We start from the raw sequence: 26,295 nt of genomic DNA, 5'->3' as shown, positions 1-26,295 counted from the left end.
ACCCTCTCAGTCACTAACCCCCTTGTTCCTCCCCAAAAGTAACCAGTAAACTGACTTCCAACCCCATCAATAGTTTTACCCTATTCTTGAAATACATATAAATGGAATAATTTCATTTGTATTCTTTGTGTCTGACCCTTTTCACTTAATATTAGATTTGTAAGATTCATCCATGTGTAATATGGAGGAACACTTCCTTCTCTTTCATTCATAAATGGGATGCCAATTTATGAATGGTCCATAGCTCATGCCCTATTGTTGATACACATCTGGGTGTTTCCAATTTGGAGCCATTACCACGGATGCTGTTTTGAACATTCCAGTACATAACTTTGAACTTCCAGTACATATGTATTTGGGGGAGGGGTTGGGATATGTATCTAGGGGAATGATTGCTGAGTCATAGAGTATGTGTATGTTCAATTTCAATAGCTAGTTTCAAAAGTTTTCAAAATGATTGTATCGATTTCAGCTCTCACCTGCAACACACGTTATTTTCCATTGCTCTAAATCTTCAACAATACTTGGTAGTCTATTTAATTTTAGCCAGTTTGGTGGGTGTGTGGTGGTATCACACCTCCCCAACCACTAGTGAAGGTAAGCCTCTTCTCATTTATTCCATTTGGATAGCCACTCTTGTGAAGTTCCTGTTCAAGTCTCTCCCTTTTTCTGTCTTCGTCTTAGTGACTTGTGACTTACTGATGTGTTCTGAATGCAAGCCCTTAGTCGGTTATAAGTGCTGCAAGTATTTTCCCTGACTCTCTTGTTTGCCTTTTAGTTTTTAAATGGGGACTTTTGATGAACATCAATTCTTAACTTTGATGTAATTCACTTTATCAATCTTTTCTTTATGGTTCGTGCTTTCCATGATTTGGAAGAGTTCATGAAGGGGGATGAGGAAAGTAGGGAAATGGAGATGAAGGGGAAAGGTTTTGCAAAGGGGGACAATAGTGTGAGCCAGGGCAAAGATGTGTTCCCAAGAGTCAGACCAAAGGTTAGCCATGAATGGTGACATCAGACTGAGAGGGACCTTAAGATTGGCCAAGGTGATTCCTTCTGACCTGAAGACAATGGGGATGCTTTAAGGTCCCTGTCTCCACCTATCTATAGGCCTTCGTTCCACATCTTTCCTGCCCCTGCAGCTCAGGGGATGTGCCCATCACAGAATTTAATCACTGTCTCCCATGACACCTTTCTGCCTTGTACATACATCTATCTCTGCTCTCATCATATTGCTTCACAAATTATCTATGTTCCAGTCTAAACTGACAACCTCTTGAAAGCATACATTGGCAACAGAGTGCAGGATCAGCTCATATAGGCTCGTGAGAGCTGACTATTAAATTTTCAAGAATTCTGCAAGCTGGTTGACATCATGTTGGTAGCTTAAAACCAACTATGGTATTTTAAATCAGCCAGAGTATTTTTACATTGTGGAAATCAGCAAATGCTACACAACAGGGCTCCTCCCTCCCCTACAGAGCCTCCTGTTAGTCATTTGCCAGCAAGTCACTGGGCACTGGTCTCATTCATCTCTATATGCTTGTCATGAACATAGTGCCCACACTAACGTTTACTGAATTAAACTGCATCTTTTTCACAACATCTATCACTGCTTTTAGAACCTCAGGTAAATAAATTCTCATTATAATTGGACATTATGCTAAGTGAAATAAGCCAAACACAAAAAGACAAGTACTACAAGATTTCATTTATATGAGATATATAAAATAGTCAAAATCATAAAATCAAAAACTGGAATTGTGTCTCCAATGAAGCCATAAAAATGGCCAATAGGCACATAAAAAAATGCTCAATATTGCTAATTATCAGAGAAATGCAAATCAAAACTACTATTACGTCACACCAGTCAGAATGGTCATTATTAAAAAGTCCACAAACGACAAATGCTACACTGTTGGTGGGAATGTAGTTTGGTGCAGCTATTACAGAAAATAGTATGGAGAGTCCTCAAAAAACTAAAAATAAACTTACCATATGATCCAGCAATCCCACTCCAGTATATATCCAGAAAGAACTCTAATATGAAAAGATATATGTACCACAATGATCACAGCAGCACTATTTACAATAGCCAAGACATAGAAAGAACCTAAAAGTCCATCAACAGATGACTGGATAAAGAAGTTGTGGTATATTTATATGATGGAATACTACTCAGCCATAAAAAAGAATGATATAATGCCATTTGCAGCAACATGGATGTACCTAGAGACCGTCATTCTAAGTGAAGTAAGCCAGAAAGAGAAAGAAAAATACTGTACGATATCACTTATATGTGGAATCTAAAAAAAAAAAAAGACAAATTAACGTATTTACAAAACAGAAAGAAATTTACAGACAGAAAACAAACTTACGGTTACAAGGCAGGAAGTGGGTGGGAAGGGATAAATTGGGAGTTCAAGATTTGCAGATACTAACTACTATATATAAAATAGATACACAACAAGTTTCTACTGTATAGCACAGGGAACTATATTCAATATCTCATAGTAACCTATAATGAAAAAGAACATGAAAAGGAATATATGTATGTGTGTGTATGACTGAACTATTATGCTGTATGCCAGAAATTGACACAACATTGTGAACTGACTATACTTAAAAAGAAAAAATAACTTGAATTATGGTTATCAGGGGCTGGGAAGGAAAGAGAAATTGGGAGTTACTCATCAACAGGCATAAAGTTTCAGTTACATAAGAGGATTACATCCTAGAGATCTGCTGACCAACATTGTACCTACAGTCAAAAAAAAGTACTGCATACTTTACACAGCATAACATACTGTAAAATTTGTTCAGAGGATATATCTCATGTCCTTGTCAAAATTTTTTTTTAAATGTTTTAAAAATTATCCTGCTCTCTGCGACTTCAGTACAACCAGCATGCACATTGTGCTCACTTACCCTGCGTGGAGACATCATCCCTGAGCGTTTATATGTGAGTCCCTGTAGTGGTCAGAGGACAGCATGGGTAATAGATTAGCAAATGAGAGGCACTGAGTTAAAGAAACTAATCTCTGCAGGGCCCAGTTCTCAGGAGGCACTTATAAGCCAGTTGGTGTTCCTAAGAGGTCTGTGAAGCATCGTTTCCCATGCAAATCTCAAAGCACAAACCGCCCAGACCAGACATGCCCTGGAGCCAAAAGCTTCATCTAACCCAAGGGCCGCTGAAGGGGGAGGAGCCTGTGGGCCTGTGTGTCAGACACGTGGGCCTGTCCCTTGGTGTTCCCTCCATAAACAGGATGGGGAAATGTCAGATGGTGAGAGAGCTTGTGACTCACAACAATGCCCTGGTGGGGGAAAGGGTTTTCAGTAAAAGGAATGAGTAAAGTTTATTTGCCACATACACCCAAGGGCCAAAGCCTGGTGAAAGAATGAACACAAATTAAATAGACACAACCCCAGCATTTCAAAGCAATTGAAAATTCAACTCTAGATCCCTTTGTTGTTGGAGCGAGAATACCATCCCAATGATTCTTCCCTGAAAGAATGCCCAGCGCTGGGGGCCCAGGGTATCCGAATATCCCTAGGGGTAGGGATGAAGGCCTGTGTGATTCAAAACAAAAATTACTCAATATTATCATAGCTTTAATTTATTTTTAGTCATGGTAACTCACTTACTTGGAAATTTCAAAGACCATTAGGGAAGGCATAATGTTTTATTGTTTATAAGAAGACGCATGGGTTTTCAAAAGGATGAGAAATGTTTTTAATATATTTTAATTCTTATCTTTTACAGGTGAGGAAACTGAAAATTCAACTGGAAATTCTACGAGCACATGGACCAAGTCTGTCTTATTCACCAATATGTGCCCAGTACTAACAAAGCCTGGCACACAGTAGGTGTGCTATAGACTTGTTTAACGAATTCAGGAGAACTGGAGAGAGGGGGAGACGTGGCCAGCAGCACACATGCTGACATTTGGCAGAGCCGGAAGGACTGTCCTAACCCCAGTGATCCTTCCACCCTCAAGTGGCAGTTAATTAAAAACATGGACTTTGAAGCCAGGCTGCCTGGGTTCCTATGCCAGCCCTACCACTTACTAGCTGTGTGACATGAGCAGTTTATATAACATCCTTGAACCTCAATTTCCTCTTCTGTAAAATGGGGATAATCACAGTCCACTCCCAGAGAGCAGCAGAAGGTGAGGAAACCCGTATGAAGTGTTTAGAAAGGGCCCAGCTCACAGGATGTGCTCAGTATTCAGTGGCCATTATTGTTAATCACAAATGATAAGGTGGGACTAAATGATCTTGGTCCCTCATGGCTCAGTATTGTCATCTGTGTTCTTGGTAAACCTTTTCGAAAATTAGCCTGAGACAAAACCTTGAGGCGTTACTTATAAATGACATTTTCCAGAAGTTCACCAACTTAAAGTAAACCCAAAGGCTACCAAAAACCTAAATGAATGAGGCCAAGGACACAGCCTTGGAGGAAGGTTCTGTGTTACCCATCACTTTATCCCCTACACAGCCTAGCAGAGGGGAGGAGGGGTAGCCTGGTGGTCAGCAGCACAGGAACTGGGCCTTCACTGCTTAGGTTTAAATCCTAATTCCTCTATGTGTTTGCTGTGTGACCCAGGCCAAGTTATGCACCCTCTCTGTGCCTTTGCATCTACAATCGTGAAGTGAGTTTAATAACTGCATCTACCACGTGGGGTCATGGTGAAAACAAAACAGTGACTGGCACTGTGATGGCACCCCAAGTACAGCCACCACCACATCCAATAAACATTCATGTGATGGCACATGGGTTGCCACGGCTTCAGCCCCATGACAGGTTGTGTTGCTGTCTTGCCATTGGTTATCTTTACAATGGTTGATCACATTACAACTGGCACCAGAGCCATGGGCCCAGCCCACAGGCAGCCCTGACACCGGCCCAGAAAGATGCACAGAATAATCCACAAAGCCAATGACGATGACGGAAACACAGTCCGGTTGGCCAGACTGAATTCAGGAACTGGGGCACACGACAGAAGTGGGGGTGCCTTCCTGGCAGAACATGGTAAGGGGATCCCAGAGGAAACCAGGCTACCAACGTACCAACCCATTGACAAGAGTCTGAGGAGAGCCAGCACCACAGCCGGAACCAGCCGAGCCATGGACTGGCAGGTGCCGAGGGGCCCGCCAGGAGCTGAGTTACCTCTCCACCCTTTGTACTTTCCTGGACCTTCTCCAGCCAGTGTCCTGGCAGCCTTGACCGGTCAGTTCAACCCAGGACAGCTTTTGGATTATCCTGTCTACTGACACTCCCCAGGACACCCCTCTCCTGTGAGTCATGGCAGAGCCTTCCTTACAGAAAGAACCATAACCCACACACAGCCCCGATGTTTAATACAGATGGTGCAGAAATGCTTTTCAACTGACAGAGCTTGAACTCCATAACCTGGTAGATGTTACGGAGACGGCGCAGTGTTGTGCTTAAAAGCCTAAACTCTAGAGCCAGGTGCTGCCTGAGTTCAGATCTTGGCTGAACCACTTATTCACCTTGGGGGAGATACTTAACCTCTCTGTGCCTCAGTTGCCTTATTAGTAAACTATAACAATTCTATCTATCACACATGGCTTCCATGAGACTACAAGGTAATTCCTAAAACACGTAGAAGGTATCTTACCAATGGTAAGCTCTATAGACAGACTAGCTGTGAGTCTTTGATTAGCACACCGTCAGCACTGGGTGGTCACGGCATCCGTGCAAAGGAAAGGAGACAGAGGAGAAGTCTCACGCTGCACAGAACAAGGGACCGTGTCCACTTGTGTGTGCTGGCACTTGACTGGAGAAACATGTTGGTCTCACTTGTTTCAGTCTTAACCCGTGCTCAAGTATTCCCCCTGGTAAAAGTCCCTTCGAAGAGTGTCCAAAGCAAAAGTTCTTTCAACTGCTTCCATCCCTTCGCTTGCATAACCCTGGAGTTGCCCGACCAATCTCATTCACATTTTCCAAAACAATCACCTTTGCCCTGAGTCGGCCTGGAAACTTTTAGTAGATTGAGTTGCAGTTTCAAAAAGCTACGAGTGAAAATGCCAGATGCCCACCTACATCATGTCTCATTTCTCTGGTCCTACCAACATATAAAAGGGGACCCATAAAAATCATCCACCCAGGTACCCCATTAATGCTGGGCATGTGTACCCTAAATACTCATTATTCATTGTGGGATCAGGTTAGTAACTACATTAGGGCCAGAATCGATGAGATCAAGGTCTTAGAATTCAACCTCTTCCCTGTCTCCAATCTGACCCAGGCAGTATCACCTCTGGTTCAGTGCCTCAGGCATTTCCTCCCTCCCCATCAGAAATCTGGGTCATAAGAGTGCACAGTCAGTTAAAACCAAAACTGAGACTGGAATACCCAAGGACACTGGCTCCAAGATCAGAACTCTTTTCCTAGGACAGCTGGGAAAACGCCTCTAAAGATTACATCCTTTCAACAATGTACAGAACTAAAAAAATAAAACAAAATCTAAAAAAATAAAAAGCGCTCAAAACAAAGCAACATTACTCATCTACCATGGTCACTTCTGGAAATAAGTGAGTTCTCAACATCGCGAGGGAGAGTCTAATAGCAGCAGCGAGCTTACAGAGGCTAGGGAAAGCAAGCCAAGGAGCGGTGCCACTTTATAGCCATGCTGGCCACACTTGCTCTTAGGCTTGAGATGAGGCTACTGGGCACGCAGGAAAAAGCAAACCCTTGCCATATTTCTCATGCAGGTAGTGCGTTGCCTCCTCTTCCTTCTACCACACCCAGGGAACCTTCGAGGGACGTGTTAGGAACACGCAGTGCCACTTTGGCGGACGTGAAACAAAGACAGTGGCGGGCAGAGGAGAGAACGGAGCAGCCCAAAGCCTGGCAGCCTCCTTGTCTTCTCCTCGCGCCAGACTGTCCTACTTTTCACCCTGTCAGGAGTCCTCCTGTGCCCCTGACCAGCCGACCAGATCGGCTTGTGTGGATAACATCCACAAAAGAAAATGAAGCTTAACACAGTCAGCTTCTGACACATGGCCAGGAGGCTGAAGTCACCTGAGCCCAACACAGCTGTGTCATCATCGTCAACAACAAGAACGCTAAGTGTTTACGGAGGGCCTCCCAGAAGCTCCAGGTGCTCTCACAGGTCCGTGATGAAGAGGAAACGGTTCCTCTTGTTAGTTACTATCTGCCCAGCATTGTCTGGTACTGAATGAAATGCCTAGTATGTGCACTCTGCATCATCTGGACGTGATCCCAGTTCTGCCACTTGGTAGACATGTGACCTTGGGCAAATCATTTACGCTCTCTCTGCTTCAGTTTCCATTTCTATAAAATGGGGATAAGGATGAAGCCTTCTTTATAGGATTGCTACAAGGGTTAAATGGGTCAAAGGGCTAGAAAAGTAGCAGCTGCATTAAAAAGTACTTAATGAATAAGCAGCTATTCTTAAGCCTCCATGGGGGGAAAAAAAATTCTCTTCATCTACGGAGCACCTATCTCTTCAGCTACTAGAGCTGGAAAGGACATCAGTGATCGTATAGTTGAGCCTCTTCGGTGTACAGGTTAGAATGAGGTTCAGGGACTCCAACTGACTTGTCTACAAGTACAAACCTTGTTAACAGGAGCCCTGAGATTAGACCCCGGTCACTAACCCACCAGTCTAATAAGCTAGTTTAGCAACTACTCTGCTGACCCTCCTCGAAAAAATTTTTGTACCTAGTGACTCAGATCAATAATGGTGTAGGAGTCTTGTGGCAACAGTACCATGACAAGATAGATGGAGAAATTATTTTAAGGCAATGGGGCCCCAGCTGTCCCACTCCATTCATATGTTATGTAGAAGAATACAATTATTTCTGTTTCACTCTGTTCTAAGTGTGTTTCATGCATAAAAGCTCAGCATAAATTATTTCTTCAAATCCTCACAGCAATCTAATGAGAGAGGTATTATTCCAGTTATACAGAAGAGCAAACCAGACACAAAGTAGTTAACTAATAGATACCTAAAAGCATGGCTAATAAATGATGAGATGCTGATTTCAACCCAGACAGTCTGCGTCTAGAATTCATCCTTCTAATCACTGTGCTGTCCTGCCTCACGAGCTTGAGAAAGAAAAGTTCTTGTGCCCCAGTTAAAGTCTGGGTGTTATCAGCATCTGTATATTTTAAATTTTCCTACTTGGTTTTAACCAGGACTATTTATGGTAGTAAATACATAAGGTGGCCTTGGTGCTAAGGGTGCTATTGTTCTGTGTGTGTATGTGTGTGTGCATGCGCGCGTGTGCGTGTGTTCCAAGTATGTGGCTTTCAAAGCTCCCAGGACCCACACAACGTGAATCTACATATAATCCTCTTTGGGTGGTTAGCTGTTGGTTGGCTGAATTATTTCCAGATCTTTCTGCCCACACAAGCAGAAGTATTCTACCGGGAAACAGAGCCTCTGTCTTCGAACCTCTCTTAATCTCTTATTGACAGACATTCCCAGAGGTTCACATAGCCAAGCCCAGAACTTTGAACCTTGAAGAACTCCAAAAACAGCTCCACAAAAGTGAGTCCCACTCCTCGTGCTCCTTAAGGAGTCCAAATGAGGAAATGATAGTGTTAGGAAGAAAGAAACCAAATTAACAAATTATAATAAAGCCCTTGGCATTTAACTTTGGGGGCACAGAGTCAAGTTCTGACGGTGCTGAGGTTTCCTATGAACTCAATCAATGTAGCAACTCTTCTGGCTTGTAGAATTCTTGATACGTCAAAGAGAAAGGTATTTTGTCATCGCTTGTCAAACAGAAGGTTGGAAGAAAGAGAGGACGGGATGTCCCCTTTAAATAGGAGAGGAAACTGAGCCAGAAAAAATTAAGTGATTCAGAGCCAAAGCCTCAAAGACTTTTAGAACTGGAAGAAGCCACTCTTCCAAGGCCACACAGCAAGTGACTAGTAGTCCTGGGACCCGAACATGGGCCTCCTGACTCTGGGTCTAGAGCTCTTTTGCAAAATAAAGCCACACAGAGGCATGTTGGGGGGGGGGTCTATTTCTGGATTCTCTATTGTGTTTCTTTGATCTGTGTGTCTATTCTTCTGCCAGTGCCACACAGTCTTGATTACTGCAGCCACTTAAGTCTTCAAATAGGGTAGACTGATTCCTCCCACTCTATTCTTCTTTTTCAAAATTGCTCTAGTTATTATAATTATTTGCCCTTTCCATCTACATTTTAGAATAATATGCTCTGGATTCATTAAAAATGCTAATATTTTGAAAGGAGTTGTGATAAGCCCATATATCCATTTGGGCAGAATTGGCATCTTTACTATATTGAGTTTTCCAATCCATGAACATAGTATGTTTCTCCATTTATTTAGGACTTTTGATTTCTTTCCTCAGGTTTTATAATTTTCAGCAAACAAGTTCTGTGCATGTTTTATTAAATTTATACTTAAGAATTTTTTAGTGATTATAAATGTCTTTTTTTTTTATTTTGGTATCCATGTTTGTTGCTAGTATATGGAAATACAACTGATTTTTTTTTTTATCTTATGAGCTTGGTGAGTTTGTATCCTGTGAGTTTTCTGAATCCCTCTATTGGCTCCAAGAAAGGGATTTTGATAGATTTCTTGGGATTTTATAAGTAAGCAATCATGTCATCTTTAAATGTAGTTTTATTTCTCCCTTCCCAACCTACATGTCTTTATTACTTTTTTGCAATGGCTAGAACTTCCAGTACTATGTTGAATAAAAGTATCAAGACAGACATCCCTGCCTTCATTCCAGTCTTAGGGAGAAAGTACTCAGTCTTTCATTATTAAGTACACGGTTTGCTATAGACTTTTCAATAGATACTCTTATCAAGTGAGGCAATTCCTCTTATTCCTAATTTGCTGAGAGTTTTTATCATGAATGGGTGTTGGATGTTGTCAAATGAGCTTTCTACATCAAGTAACGTATCATGTGATTTTTTGTATTGAACTACCTTTGCCCAGCTGGAATAAGTCCCTCTTGGTCGCAGTGTACAATTCTTTAAAAAGAATGTATAAATACAATGTTGTATTTTATTTGCTGATATTTTGTTGAGGATTTTCACATCTATTAATATAGCCACTTCTGCTTTCTTTTGGTAAATATTTGCATAATATAGCTTTCCTCATCCTTTGTCTTTCAACATGCCTGCATCATTGTATTTAAAGTGAGTTTCTTAGACAGCACATAGTTGTCATGTTTTTAAAACACTCTACTAATCCTTGTTATGTTCATAGGTTTAAAACAGTTAAAATACCAGCAGTCACATGTGTTTCAATCTAATGTATTAGTTCACTCAATCCTCAACACAATAGCCTCAGAACCTTCAAAATATACCCGTTTTACAGATTAGGAAACTGAGACATGTTTGCCTACATTAATGCATCCAGGTAGCAGTGGAGGTGGCATTTGAACCCAGCCTGGCTCCAGTATGCTTAATTGTACCTACTGTGCTTCACAACCTGAGCTCGACAGCAAGCAGGCTGCCCAGTTCTTGCCCCAGGAGTTGTTTGGCACAGGTTGTACATATCCCAACAGGTCCTGCTCAGGAGCTTCAGCCCAACTAGGGAGAGAACTGAAGTTCTAGTTCACTGGCTAGACCTTTGACCTAACAGTACTTGTAGCCATGCATGCCAGCCATGATTGGCTGCTGCTAGACTGGGGCCAGCAGGGAGAAACAGTGCTCTCCTCATGATCCCAGGGGATCAGAGCAGCAGGGGCCAACAGCATTGGCAGACTAAGCGCCTGGGGAGAGTGCCGGGGCAATTAAAAAAAGAAATATACTTCAGCCTGAACCAACAAAACAGCAGTGTCCAGTTCAAGTGAGGCCCACCAAGATAAACACTGACCCCCACCCTGCACCCTCACTGGGGATAGGACACAGGGCAGCACCCTGGGTCTGGTCCAAAGCAGACACACAGACCCATCCAGGGGCCTCATGAGGTTACAGCTCAAGGTGATCCTGGATTTGGCAAGAGTCCCCTCCATGTTCCAAGGGGGACCCAAAATTAACCTTCCTCCCTTGAAATGAAGCAGCTAATAAGATGACTCCGGGCAGAGGAGTGGTGTTTTTCGCAGAACCCATGGCTCCCTCCAGCTGCGAACATCCCCGCACTGGGAACGTGTACTCTCCTACCACCCCCACCATCTATGCTGGGTCTCCTAGGATCTGGGCTGGATTGAGCAGCTTAAATAATGAAAATAGAAGGAGAAAATGATCTGGTAAATGACTCCTGTCACCACAAAGAGGAGAGGACCTGGGAACCCAGCATAGAAGAAAAACAGATAGTAAAACTCAATCAATTCACAATTATAAATCACATAGATCAGTCAACCAAACTGCAGTTAAAGACTAGATGAGATTTTACCCTCAGTCACTGGAAACCTTTTCCTGTGTCAAGACTGAGCACACTACACAGGAAACAAGCTAATGCTGTCGGCCTGTGGCAGTAATCCACGTTACAAAAGCTAGAAAGCAGATCCCAGAAAGGTGAAGACACTTTCTCAAGGTCATCCAGCAAACAGGGAAGCAGAGCTCAGACTCAACATCTGGTTCCTACCACATCCGTCACAGATAGACTCTGATGCTCCCATTTGAAAAGATGCAACATTTTTCTCCCAAAAATGAAGCCAGGCTGACTTTTCTGAGAACAGCGAGCAAGTGCTGATCCAAGAGCAGGACTTGAGATTTCTTAGAAAAAGCCAGCTTCATAATGTCAGTTTTATAAAATTTAGTGTCTTTTGAAAAAGACTGAAACGGGTTCGACTGATCAGATTATGAGTTAAGTCCTCTCCCCTAGAAAAGAAATCTTCTCTGAGGTAGCGTTGTATTATTTTTATACTTCTTTTTAAAGGAGTCCATTTTTTCCCAAAGTCATTGTAGATATGCCTAAGGCCAGTGAACTGAGGTCTTAAACAAGAAAGAAATGAGTATGGGGGCATCATTTTTGTTAAGAACGTGCCTCTGCATGGCAGGAACCATCATGACAAAAATTTCAAGTCCTTGACTTTTAAGATGTTCAACTGTGTCTTTGAGAATTTTCAACTGTGTCTTTGAGAATTTTCGTGTTTCTCATTCCATATCAGATTACCTCAAGACTTTTCCTTCAGGGACAGGCCTCCAGACCCCTCAGACTTCACTGAGCTCCCCTCACCAAGTTCCATGTGGGGACCAGTGTCTGGGGCAGTTTCTCCACCTCACTGGTCTTTGGACACAACCTACGGTGTGATCTGAGAGACTCCCATAGAAATTGTGCCACTGTTTGAGGAGAGATGGATTTACAGGGAGACTTGAGGTCACACCTGGAGGGCTGGTCCATCCACCCTCCAGGCCAAGGATGAGCAGCTTTGTAAGAAGAAATGTGTTCTGGGCCACAGACGGGACAGTGTTTTCTAATGCCTCAGTGACTCGCTATGTGACCTTGGGCCTACATTTCCTCATCTCCAAAAGAAAGTCTCTAAACTTCCTCCCAGCCCTGACTTTCTACAAGCCTAGGTTTCCAAGCTAAATCCCAGAGGGTTTATTTGAGAGAGACTGACACACCAGGTAGGACAGATTTTATTTAGACAGACCAAATATTAATAATAGCTCTTTTAATGAGTGTTTACTGTGTGTCATGCACTATTCTTAGATTTCTACATATATTGCTTTATTTAATCCCCACAGCAACACCATGAGGTTAAAAATAAGTATTATCACTAAGTTACATAGGCGTAAACTAGGGCTCAGAGAAGTTCCCTAACCTGCTCAAAACCACACAACTGGCAGGTAGCACAGTCAGCTCTTGAATGCAGCCAGTTTGGCTGCAGGGCCATGTCCTTAGCTGTTGTAACTCTTTATATCTTATCTAACTGCACGTAACTACTATATGTAGGAAGATCTGTCTGCGGACGTCAGTGTTCCCCAAATGAGCTATGTTTATTAGCTTCAGGTCTCACCAAATTCACCTTCTCCCTTCCCTACAAGTTGCCCGAACTCTTCTTGCCTCCCCTTCTATAATTTGTTTGTTTTTTTTTAAAAAAACAAACAAACAAACCTTTGCACAAGCTCCAGCATAGGTAAAAACACTGCGAAGTGGGAGAGGTGATAAGCAGTGCATCTAAAGCAGAGATCTAAGCCTTAAGTGGAGGGAATCAAGCTAATATCCAGCAGTTGAGGGAAGTGGTTTTGGAAGTAGGACACCTTCCTGCAGCTCTGAAATCACCGATGGCCCTGAAATTCATAACCTCCCAGGTTGATTTCTGCCCAGTTCCCAGGGCTGAGGGCTCCCTGGGAGATGCTATTCAGCCCCAGGATGCTAAGTAAAAAGATTGTGTGGATGTCATCTGAGTTGGAGAGTGTAGAAAAGTCAGGCAGAAAGAAAACAAGCTAAAAGACCTCCCTTGGGTACCCTGAACTGTTCACGTAGGAGAGCCTCCTCTGTGCTTCCTCTTTCTCCCTGAGTTCCCCGTGACAATGAGAAACCCACCGGCATAAGAGCTAAGCAGCCTGAAAAGACCAACTGGGATTCATCCATGATGGAGTCTTGCAAAGAGTAACCAGCCAGTTGGTACCCATCAACAAATAAAGTATTAACAGAATACCAATTATGTGCAAGGCAACCTAGAGATAGGGGGTCGTTGCCCCTTTTTTTGAATCCACCACAATAACTAGCACAGAGTTGGAAACAGTAAATCCTCAATAAATTTGGAATTTTCAACCCAGTAGCAGAGAACTTGGAAGTGGCTTCGCCTGGAGTAGAAAGCAACCCGCCTAGATCTTGGGTGAAGAAAAGAAAAAGGCAAACCCTCGAGGGAAAGGGAATCTATCCTCAACCTGCCATGAGCTTGGATCTCAAATGAACAATTATCATTCCTCCTGTGCTCCTGGGAACCAGCTCTCAGCCTTCAGAGCTGGCGTGAACCCAAACTGGCCACATCTCTGGGATAATATTGGTTTTGGTTCCCTCTCTGCCCTTGAGCACAGAGGAAACACTGTTTCCTTTTGACCAGATTAAACCCTTTTATTTCTCACAGGAAGGGCAGGGCTTCTGCCATGGTGCAGGAAATGGAGAGCTGGGATGGGGCGCCATGGGGAAGGGCAGGCTGCAGAGCACCGGAGCGGAGGGGCCAAGCTTTCTTCCTACTTTCTTTCTACTTCCTACCTGTGTGACTTGGCCAGGTGGTTACCTGGCTTTAGTGAGCCTCTCTCTGTCATTTGTAGAAGGCAGTTGATAATATTCACCTCCTAGGATTCTTTAAACTCCAAGGACTTTTAAAAACATTGCACATAAGGTACCTGGCATTGTGCCTAGTACGTGGTAGGTTCTTTAACATTGGTAACTGTTATTGTGTTTCCAAAATACAGGAGACAATAATGACACTTTGCATCAGAGACTTTCAGTTTGGGCAAAGCAAGCTATAAAAATGCTGCGTTTCCTTTAGCGTATTCAACAAATGCTAGCTGAGAACCTACTGTGTGCCTGAATAAGTTAGGCTCTCAGGATAGAAAGATAAATGACACACTTTCCCATCCTTAAGGGTTTCACAGGCTCCAAGGATAAAGTATTATATAAACTCAGAAAAACAGTGGTGTGACAAGTGTAATGGAGGAAAGTGCTGTGTGAGCATGAAGGGGGGGAGCAATTAATGAATTTGACTGGAAACCACTTAGGGTGAGTCAGGATGGAATTACTGCCCTGAGCTGTTCTGCCCATTTCTGCGTGTGACTTGGAGCATGTGATCAGGAGTAAGGCACACGGAGAACTTCATAAGCCTTTAGGCCAAATAGATAAGTAATTAGGAGAAATTGGTTCTGACTGCTCACTTGCACTCACGGGTGCATGCGCACACACACACACAACACACACACATTCCAATGCACTAGCATGCATATCATTCCAACACACACACACACAGACACTCAACTCACTCACACAGGTATACACATACAATATTCCAACTCAAGCGTACACACATACTTCAACTCATTTGCCTGCACACACATAGGCTCCAACTTGTGCATACGCGCGCGCACACACACACACACACTTTCCAACTTTCTCTCTCCAATGCGCACATTCAACTTAATTGTGCCCACACACTGCAATCAGTCGCCAGACTGCGATGTCCCGCCTGCCTGTCTCTGCCCCTCCGCACCGCCAGGGCAGCCCCGGGACTTCTCCCTGGGTTAGGTAACAGCCTCTGAATGCTCTTCTCGCCTGCACTACAGCTCCCAGCCAATGCTGCTACCCTTCTTGTCTGGGCTTATGGCTTCAGCCTCATTCTCTCCAATCCATTCTCTGTTCTGCAGCCACAGGGATTTAAAAAAAATTCAAACCAGTAGGAGATCTTCCATGCTTAAAGAGAACTCCATTGGCTGCCTCTCCGTTCCCATCACCAATCCCAGCACGGCCTACGAGGCCCTCAGGGATCCTGCCTCCACCAGTGTCTCTAGCCTCCCCTCTGCCGCTTTGATCCACTCCTTCATTTACTAACTATTAACTAAGTGCCTAATATGTGCAAATCTTTGGGCCGGGCACATTCTCTTTAAAATACATGCTTCAGCAGGCCAAAGTGTGGTTCCTTAAGGGCCCCAGCCTATGTCCAGCCGCCAGGCCTTTGCTCATCTGTTCCTTTCAACTGGTGAACTCACAACCAACAGTGACATGACCACCAACCTCCCCTTTCCCACCATCAACCCGCCACAGAAGGGACCACACGTCCTTTGTGGTCCCAACCACTCCACCGTGTGGTCAATGCTATGTATGCCAAGGCCAGCATCCCTTTCTTCCATCCACTTGTTTACTAGCCTATGGCCCTGGTATTATCCATTCCCATATCCACAGCGTCCAGCAGAGTCCCTGGATCATGAAGAGCTCTTAGGAAATGCTTGCTGACTGAAGCAGTGTTTCTCCTCTGCTCCCAATCGTGAAAACTTGGGTTTGCAGCATTCATCCCTCGCTGATAAAGTGGTTCTAGAAAGGAAATTCTACATGGGCTCCAACACTGATATTAGCTTTAGTAATAACAATTACAAAGAAATTAGCCAATGGTAAGTTTCTTTATACAATAGCCTCTATCAGAATATGAGTGAGTGGCAGACGTAGGACCCAAACTCAGACTGATTTGCATGTTCAAAAGAACTGGTGAAAACACATATTTGATATCTTGTAGTAACCTGTAATGAAAAAAGAATGTGAAAAGGAATATATGTATGTATATGGGTGACGAAACATGATGCTGTACACCAGAAATTGACCCAACATTGTAAACTGACTATACTCCAATAAAATAAAAAGAACTTGTGAAAACAAAAGTGGGATCATAGAGATGGGAAGTAGGATGGTGGTAGCCAGGGGCTGAGGGGAGGGAAAAATGAGGAATTACTGTTTAATGGATACAGAGTTACTGGATAAAAAGAGCTATGGAGATGGATGACGATGATGGTTGCACATTATGAATATATTTAATATCACTGAACTTTATGCTTTTAAATGGTTAAGATGATATTTTTATGTTACGCATGTTTTACCACATTTTTTTAAATTGAGGGGGAAAGGGATATCTGTTGGTGAAACAGTAAACAAAAAGGATGTTCTTTTCTCACCAAAAGATAAATGTCACACTTTACCCTGTTTGTTGACTACCTATGAAAGCAGATTAATCCTGCTCCAAATGACTAATTCCTAGGAGGCAGAGTGTCTGTTATTCATCCATTCATTCCTCAATATGTATTACTGAGTATGGAATATGTTCCAGGCTCTGTGTTAAACACTGGATAACCTCTTAGTGGATATACGAAAAGGATCGAATTGCTGTCCAAAAGGAATTTACATGTTGGGGAAAATAATTACCAGGCATGCTGTGTCCTGTGATACGCTCTATCGAATTGCCTCCCTTTGCTTAGATTTATAAATGGGGGCAACTAGATAAATATGTAGAATATATAGGATACAATGGACATAATGTGGTCCATGGGGGAAAATCCTGTCTTTCAGCCTTTTTTTTTTAAAGTAGAGAAAGAATTGAAGAAAGATCTAAATTATTGAGAGTTCTTATAAAATGAATTCTAGTTTAACTTGGGTCTGTGCTTGTTAAAAATGTAAAGCAATTGCTCTCTCTTCTCTCTCTCTGTCTCTCTCTCTTGCTGGTGACAGATAGATTGATTGATAAATAAATAGACAGATAGATAAATAGGTAGATTGATAGACAGAAACATAGATAATCAGCTGCCCATACACAAATTAAAACTATAAACTCCAGTAATCCAAAATGCCTTTTCATCTTTAATAAGTCACAAGAGAAACAAAAAGCCAGAGCTGCTCTAACATCAGTTCTTCCCTCTCCTATGATTCATTAAGAATTGATGTCACCTTTAAATAGTCCAGTCAAGAGAAACCGGTTCTATATAAATGAAAGGAGTTCTCACTGCCCTAGACCCAGCGAGGTCTCTCTGACATGAGTCTGCACAGTCTATGGGGAATATAATCAGGATAACATTCCTGTATCCTTCCTGAACCAGGGCCCCTCCCACGCAAACAGCCACTGGCTCCCAAAAGCAGCCCTCTGAGAGGCTCCTTCCGCGCACAAACTTTTTAATGATGTAGTAATTTTCTTTGAAAGGTGGGGTAGGGGAAAGAATCTGAAAGTATATCTGAGCTGACTGGAACACCTACAAAATTAACATCTTTATATTTAATTACAGAACTAAAATGCACAATTAGAGCCCATAATTAAAGGATGTATGTAATGATGAAATTACAGTGTGCAATGAACCGGGGAAAATTCTAACCGTCCTTTGTGAACCTGGAATTGCTGGCACTACGTCACGATGCTATTTTCATCACAGAAGCCATTTACATGAGCTTATCTCGAGGAAGGTTTTCCGTGTTTCTGAGTGGATCCATCTCATAGGGACAGGGAGTCCCTGAGAGCATGCCCCCTGGTAACTTTCACTAAGACCAGTGAGTACAGTCCACCCTCATCAGAGAGACTGGTACATTGGGGGAAAAAAATGTAGCTCATGATTAGTGTGATGGAAAGCATGATTAGTCTGGATAGTTTGGAAAAATTAATCTTTCACCATTACACAATGAATAGGGATTTGCCTATATCTTTTCCATTTAGAAGCATTATCAAAACATTAAGTCAATTAATTAAGAAACAAAGAAGGGAGTATATGTAAGTCTATGTGTATACGTGTGTGTTTGTATAGTTTAGTACATATATGCATATGTGTGAATATATGTGTGCATTTATAGTTTAGTATATATGTGTGTATATTTTTGTATGTATATGTGTTTGTGGGTGTGTATGTGTGTGTGTGTGTATACAGAGAAAGGGAGAGAGAGCATGCATGTTTTTAGGGAAATGTGAAGAAAAACAAGTATATAATGTCTCATGTAGTTCATGAAGGTCTAGCTACTAGTCTGTAGACTGCAAACAACAATTCAGAAATATAATAGACAATGAGAGTTAGAAAAGCAAAAAGCCAAGGTATAAGAGGAAAAACACTGAGAAACAAGGAACCAGAGGATCTACCTGGATAGACTGCTGATATTATATCACTGCCCTTGCATGGACTCATTTAATCTTTATCACAGTCTTATGAGATGAGCACAACTCTTTTATTATAGACGAGATAACTGCAGAACAGTAGTTAATAACTGGCCCAGTATACAAAGGGTATAAGCAACTGGCAGGTGCAATAGAAAGGCTAGGTCAAAGATGACTAAGTTCTTTACCTAAATGAAAAAAAGGAATTGTGATAAAATTATCAGAGACAGAAAAGGGAAGAAAAAGATACAATGGCATTGTTGAGTTCTTCTACAGATGCTGTATCTTTGAAATGCCTAAGGGTCCCCATGAGGAGGTGTCCTTCATGCAGCTGGAGACTTAAGACAAGAGCTTCGGCAAAAGGTCGGGCTAGAGGCTGATCAGAAAGAGGCCTTTGAATAAGACTGAGAAACCAGTGGGTGGCCCAAAATAGCCAAGGGAGAGGACACAGAGGAGAAGAAAAGAGAGTCAGGGAAAGGACATGACTCCAAGGTAGGAAAGACTTCAGAAAGACACCTGCACCCCAATGTTCACGGCAGCACTATTTACAAAAGCCAAGACATGGAGACAGCCTAAATGTCCATCAACAGATGATTGGATAAAGAAGATGTGGTTTATTTATGCAATGGTATATTATTTGGCCATAAAAATGACAACATAACGCCATTTGCAGCAACATAGATATCCCTGAAGAATGCCATTCTAAGTGAAGTAAGCTAGAAAGAGAAAGAAAAATATCATATAAGATCACTCATATGTGGAATCTAAAAGAAAAAAAGAAAAAAGAAAAAAAGAAAAGAAAAGAAAAAGACAAATGAACATAAATACAAAATGGAGAAACACACTCATAGACATAGAATACAAACTTGTGGTTGCCAGTGGGGAGGGGGGTGGGAAGGGACAGACTGGGAGTTTGAAATTTGTAGATATTGACAGGTATATACAGAATAGATAAACAGGATTATACTGCACAGCTCAGGGAAATATATACAAGATCTTGTGGTAGCTCACAGTGAAAAAGAATGCGACAATGAATATATGTATATTCACGTATAACTGAAAAATTGTGCTCTACACTGGAAATTGACACAACATTGTAAACTGATTATAACTCAATAAAATTAAAAACAAACAAACAAAACAAAGTAGGAAAGGCATTAATAATAGTCACCTCCTCCCAGAGTCTTCCCTGATCTTAACCTATGCGAACCCCCTGCTTCCTCTGTCATAACATGCTTGGGGCAGGATGACCCTCAGTGAGCACTATGAATAGGATCATTATTATGCATTCAAAGTGCTTGAAGGTAAGCTGTAAAAGGACAAGGGTAGCATCTATCTTGTTCCCTGCTCTATCCTAAAGCCTACTGCTCAGCCTGGCACTAAATAAATCTGTCCTGGGTAATAAAGGGGTGAGTAGAGGACTGGAGAAGCCTCACTGATGAGAAGTTAGTAGTAGTTAGTTAGCAACGAAACTCATTCCTGGTCCAGCGCCGTTTCTACCACGCTCTGCCACCTCCCCACCCCCAGACCACGGTCCATGGTTTCCCAGGGGCAGCCCCCCCACGACACATTCGCATGTTCCAGAACATGTGTGTGTGAGGACAGGGTGTGGAGAGGCCAAGCCACAGCCACTTTCCCCTAACAGACCACACCCCTCATTTACTGTGAACCTCTTGGCGCACGAATAAAAGATGAAATCCAGCATTTCAACCACCATAACAAGCATAAAATGTTTACCAGGGCCAGAGGAAAAAGCATCGTCCCACCCTCTGGCCCCACAGAACTTGTACCAGAGTCAAATCACTGAAATTAGTGTGCTGGCTCCCCAGCTAACATAACCACTTGCTCCTGGCAAATCAGAGAGGAGCCACTTACCCTTCCAGACCATGTGAGCCTCTGAGCATCAACAGATGACAGAAGAAGCTCAGGGTTTGCACTTTTGGTTAAAGCAACTGAAGTCAGAAGGAGCAGCAAGGCTGAATTCAGTCCATACCATCAAAAGTATTCAGCTTGATATTAGCTATATTGTCAATGCCCAAGAGGAAACTAGGGGGCAAGCAGTTTCTTTAAATCACTGGTTCATGGTCTTTTTGATCTGTCAACTTGGCTAAGCTCCAGTGCCTGGTTATTCAATACTGATCTAGGTGTCACTGTGAAGGTGTTTTGCAGATGTGATTAAAATCCATAATCCGCTGACCTTACGTAAGAGAGAGCATCCTGGATAATCCAGACGGAAACAATGCAATCGATCAAAAGGCATTAGAAGCAGAGCTGAGACTTCCCTGAAGAGGAAATTCCACCGTGAGCAGCAGCTCCCGCCTGCCTTTCCTAACGGCCTGCTCTACGGATGTGGGACCTTCCTAGGCAGGCCCCACCATCATCTAAGCAAAGTCCTGTGATCAAGCCTTTAATATATACCTCCTACTGGTTCTGCTTCTTTGGTTGAACCCTGAATGATACAATCCAGAATCACCTCTGAATAGATGCACCCAGTCAGTAAATGTTTCTCGAGTGTTGACGAGGTGCCACGTCCTGTTTCAGATGGCAGAGATGCAACAGAACAGAATAAAGACAGGTGGAGGGGCAGCGGCTGCCTGCACCTTGCTATGCATGAGTGCTAGCAAGCCTGCCTCACCACGGGCTCCTCCCACACAGGCCTGAAAACCTGCTTTTAGGTGCTGGCGGTTGCCGCACACCCTCTTAAATGCACATACCATACCTGGAACTACCCTTTCCCAACTGTCTTATAGCTGCGGACTCTAAAGGGAATAAGGAAATAGGATTCATTTTACAGAAGTAAAATCTTGGGACACTTTTTCCTAAGATGGGGAAGAACTCTACAAAAACAGCAAGCTTCTAAGCAGTGAGGTTAGGAGGGGTGGCTGAGAGCAGCTCTGGGCATAGGGCTCCGGGAAGGAGATCCTGAGTCACAGAAGGATGAAGGAGCCAGAAGGGAAAACCGGGCACCTAGCACCACCTCTCTTCCTTCGCCAGGCTTGGGTCAAGCCTCTGAAACCTTGACCCCAGCCGCGCACCACACACACCTTCACGCGCTCTTCTCGCAGCTGAGGGGGTGGGGGGAAGTGCACTGCAATGGTGGATACTTTTTAGCCTCAAAGAAGGCACATATTTTAAAGGCTATATGTAAGTTTGAGGGCATGCACTTGAAACCCTAACACTTTGAAACTCAGGCAAAATAAGAACAGAATGACCATTTTACTATGCGTCCAGCGAGTCCAGGTCTCCCACCGATTTTCCAGATGAAACCGGAGGTCCGGCAGGGATTCCACACTGTGGATATGCAGCAGAGGACTGAGGGGGAGCTCACGTGGGATTCAGGTATGGCCTCGCCTGTGCGGAGGAATTCTGAGATGGAATTTTCCAGAAGTTTGTCTGATGAGGAGCTGAGGCTCCTCCAAGGAAATCACTCCTCCTAAGGAAGAGAGAATCAAGGCTACACATTTGGGGCAACTGACCCTCCCCTGTGTTGCTGTCTCTGTGGCAATGAGTTCAGCATGCCATGTCTTGTTCATGCCAGCCGCTGCGATGTGACAACACGCACGGTGTCTCTCAGCACCCAGGAAAGGGATCTCGAACTGATCCCTCTAAGGCTGAAAAAAATATGCTTTCATTAAATATATATCTCTATATAGATATATAAACTATATAAAAGTATATATCTATATAGAGATATATAGCTATATAAAAATACATATATAGAAATAGAGAGAGAGAGGGAGACAGACAGACAGATAGATATTATCTGTGAGGCACTGAAAACACCAGACAGAACTGCATCCTGGCATTGAAGTGGGATGAAAATGATACTTCCTTTTAAGTGGAAAAACCCAGATCATGGCATCAAGAGGACCCGGGTTCGGCAAGACTTGGCAGGTGCGGCCCAGCAGAGCCGTCCCAGTGCAGCTTTGGTGCAGTGGCCCAGGGTGGACGTTCCCAGGTGGCCCCTGGGGGCTGGAGGGGACGGGAGGTACCGCAGCTGCAGGCACCTCCCCCACTGTGCGGGCCACGCCAGGAGCCGGCAGGGAGCCCAGAAAGAAGAGGAGCAAGACGGAGCCTCCTCCCGACGTGGGGGACAGACATCCCCGAAGAATCCCTGGAACTGTTACAAGAGACCGAATGCCATGAAGGAGAAAGAGCAGACAGCGCTCTAATTGGGGGTGAAGACAGTCAGAAAATACTCGGGGTTTTTGGGGTTTTTTTTTTTTTTTTTTTTTTGATGTTTTAGTAACTTGATGTTTATCCACACCAGCCTAAAGAAACAAGGGTAAAACGGGAGAAAACGCTAAACTATCACAGTCAGGACCTTGAGGTAACTCCAGCCCTGCGGCAAGAAGGGCTGTGCACAAGCCAGTGCACAAGCCGGTGCACGGCCACAGCTGAAGGCCGGGCCGGGCGGCCCTGAGTTTCTATTGCTGCTGTAACAGATGATCAAATATTTAGTGGCTTAGAACAACATGAATGTATTCTCCTGAGCTCAAAGTCCTAAAATCAATGTGTTGGCAAGGCTCTCTTCCTTCTGGGGGCTCAAGGGAAGAATCTATTCTCTTGTCTTTTCCAAATTCTAGCAGACGCCTGCATTCTGCGGTCCAGGGTCAGCAGCATAGCATCCTCTCCCGTCTCTGACCTCTATTTCCACCCTTATATCTTCTTTCTTTGACTCTTATCCTCCTGACTCCCTCTTTTAAGGACCCTTGTGATTACATCAGGCCCACCCAGATAATCCAGAATAATCTCTCCACTTCAAGGTCCTTAACCTTACTGGCATCTGCAAAGTCCCTTTTACCATGGGAGGTAACATACTCCCAGGTTGCAGGGATTGGGATATGGGCATTTGGGGGGCAGGGAGCCGGAGGCAGCATCATCCAGCCTACCGCAAGCCTCTTGCTATTTCTCACTAGATTACCTCTGCTCTCAGCCATCCCAGGCCAAGGAGCATCTAGGTGTTTTTGTCCCCTCCTCCCTGTGCCTGTTCCGAAGTGCTAGGCTGCAGGGTCCAGGTGAGATTTCTGCCAACAGGACAGAAATGCCTTGTAGGGCACTTCAGAGTTTACAGGGAACTTTTCCATTTTCTCCCTCTCCCTTGATCAGCACTGAGATCTGTCACGTGAGACAAGAGGAGAGATGCTATTCATCTCATTTTACAGATGAGATACAGAGAGGCTGACTGGTGAGATAAGGCCACATGCTCAGAAAGCAGCAAAGTGGAGGGATCAGATGCCCACCTCTCTGCTCTAATCTGACAGGTGCGGAGGAGGGATAGGGGCACTCAAGGCAGCAGTTATAACCCGAGACAAGGTGCAGACAGATGCATGAGCACACCCAGGGCAGTGAGGGAACAAGGCTTCCCAGCTCTAGAGCTGCAAGGAATCTTGGCAACCATCTATCGCCCCTTCTTATATCAAAGGTATGCTATCTGAGGTCCAGAGAGGTGAAATGGCTTGCTAAGGCCACACAGCAGCGTAAGCCTGATCGTGCTGAAAGAGGACCCCGGTCCACTTGATTTTCTAATGCATGCTCTGCAAACATGTCCCCAGGAAGAAGCAGAGGTTCAGAGATAGAACAATGGGGACACGTACAAAAAATGGCAAGTCCGAGGGGGGTTTTGATTTGAGTAGAAAACATGTAGGAATAAATTAATCACAGGGATGACAGGTACCGCACAGGGAACATAGTTAATAATACTGTAACATCTTTGTATGGGGACAGATGGTAATTAGACCTACCATAGCGATCATTAATAATATAGAAATATCAAATCACTATGTTGTAAGCCTGGAACTAACAGTGTTGTAGGTCAATTACACCTCAATAAAAAATAAAAAATTAATTAAAATACACATAGGAAACTGATAGGAAGTGAAGTTGGAAAGATCAGGTGGGATTTTATTCTGAAAGCCTTTGAATACCACATCAAGACGTTTATATCTTTTTTTCCATGAAGATAACAGAGAATTACCACATATGTTGAGCAGCAATCAAATGCAAAGTTGCTGGGTTGTTTTTTTTTTTTTTTTTTGTCCCCAGAAACAAACTGATGTGTGAGGATAATTTAAGTAGAAGCAAGGAAAGATCTTCCTGAGGGTAAAAATAATCTCAGAATCCCAGGGTAGGCAAGAGGGTACCTAGATTTTTCATGTATTCTCTCTGAAAAAAACAAATACTCTTTTACAATATCTTCCTTTAAAAAAATGTATACCTTCTTTTCTTTTTCTGATATAAAAATAATAGATGCTTATTTATCAACTTTCCATTATATAAAGAACCAAAAATGACCTTATAATCTTCTCACCCAAAATCAAGCACAGCTAATATTTTGGCATATTTCCTCCTGAGCTTTTTCTGTGCATTTTTATATAAGTGATCTCATGCCCTTTATACAACTTTGTGACTTCTAATTTTACTTAATATAAAATCATAAATACCTTCCTATGGTATCTAAAATTCTCAGAACCATCATTTTAAAGACTTACAACCTATATATCTAACCATATCCTCAATACTGGCCACTTAGATGAGTTCTTTTCTGTACCCAGTGCATCTATCTTTGTGTATAAATTTTGTTCCTTTCAGGTTGTCTTCTTAGAACAGATTCATAAAAGTTAAACTCCTACATCAAATAGCACAGAAATTTTTTTAAGGTCATTCATATGTTTTGTTGAATTGATTTTTAATTCTTGGGATCTTATTCTGTATATAGAATTACTAGAGGTTTCAACTGAATAAAAGCAGTTTCTCCTTTTTAAGGGCTTTGCTCTAATTACAAAAATATTTCATATTTGAAGAAAAGAACACTCTTTGTAAAATCACACTGTTAGGGGTGGGGGGACTTAGATGAAATTTCAAGTCTCCTCACCTTGGGCCACTGTCTGCATTGTTGCTTTCTCCTGTCTACTGATCAGCATCACACCCCCCTCCCTTTCCTCACCACCCACTCCATCCTTCTCAGATTCTTGGATAGGGTCAGTTCTGTGATTTATTAAGGGAGATTCCATCTTTTATTTCCTAGTAAAGGGGCCAAGTTCACACGCAGAGTCTTCTGCACCCTTGCCCATGGTTTGGGAAAGTAAAGTTTTGCAACAAAAAGATTAGTGGTGCTTTCCTGATCTTCACGGCCTGTGTGTTTCTCATTATCTTCCCTTGGATGCAGTCACTGGCTTTTGTTCCAAAGCCACTCGAGGTTGGTCAGTGCTTCTCCCAGAGCAGTGAGACCTCTCTAGGGCTGATGCTATGGGGAGAGATGAGTTACCAGTCTCTCGCGGAGTCAGACCCCCTCCACTCCATCCCTCCTGGCAGAGCTCGGCTTCAGACTCCCTCACTGCCCATCTGCTCTCTTGCTGGGCCTCCCCACCCCCAGGTCTTTTCCCTTCCCATCTTTCTCATACCCTGCAGCAAAGTCAGGTCTTCCTGCAGCAGAAGTCAGATCATCTTACACCTCTGCTCCAACATCTGCGGCACTGCCTTGTTACCTACATGGGAAACAGCCTGATATTTTTGCAATGGATCAAGAAATACTTATCACATGCTTTTTAATGAGTGAGCGTCAAGCACCCTGGGAGCTATACAGTGAGCTCTGAGTCTGGTTCTAGGAGCTAAAACAGACATGTGAAAAGTTACATAACCAGGCTCCAGCTCCCAGCCCTGAATATTTGACAGCCAGATCTCCCACTCAACGTATTTCAAGCAGAACTTACTCTTTTCTCCCCAAATCTATGTTTTCTGTAGAACGGTTCCA

The 26,295-nt window shown here is 43.2% G+C and overlaps 1 protein-coding gene across 5 annotated transcripts in view; it reads right to left on the bottom strand.

Annotated features, from left to right (window-relative positions):
* DDR2 (discoidin domain receptor tyrosine kinase 2) overlaps nucleotides 1-26,295 on the bottom strand; it is a 133,557-nt gene that overhangs the window by 84,190 nt on the left and 23,072 nt on the right. Inside the window, exon 1 of one of the 5 annotated variants that reach the window (XM_045515840.2) lies at nucleotides 2,929-3,071. The exons of the other annotated variants lie outside the window; for them this stretch is intronic. Within the exon in view, the coding sequence (XP_045371796.2) occupies nucleotides 2,929-2,946 (18 nt within the window). The 5' untranslated portion in view covers nucleotides 2,947-3,071. Of the gene's footprint in view, nucleotides 1-2,928; nucleotides 3,072-26,295 lie in introns of those variants that run through there. 5 annotated transcript variants of the gene reach the window in all.

The sequence above is a fragment of the Camelus bactrianus genome, chromosome 21 (assembly GCF_048773025.1).
Source record: "Camelus bactrianus isolate YW-2024 breed Bactrian camel chromosome 21, ASM4877302v1, whole genome shotgun sequence".
NCBI lineage: Eukaryota > Metazoa > Chordata > Mammalia > Artiodactyla > Camelidae > Camelus > Camelus bactrianus.
Note: the sequence above shows the minus strand (reverse complement) of the source record. Positions and strands in the feature narration are given on the sequence as shown.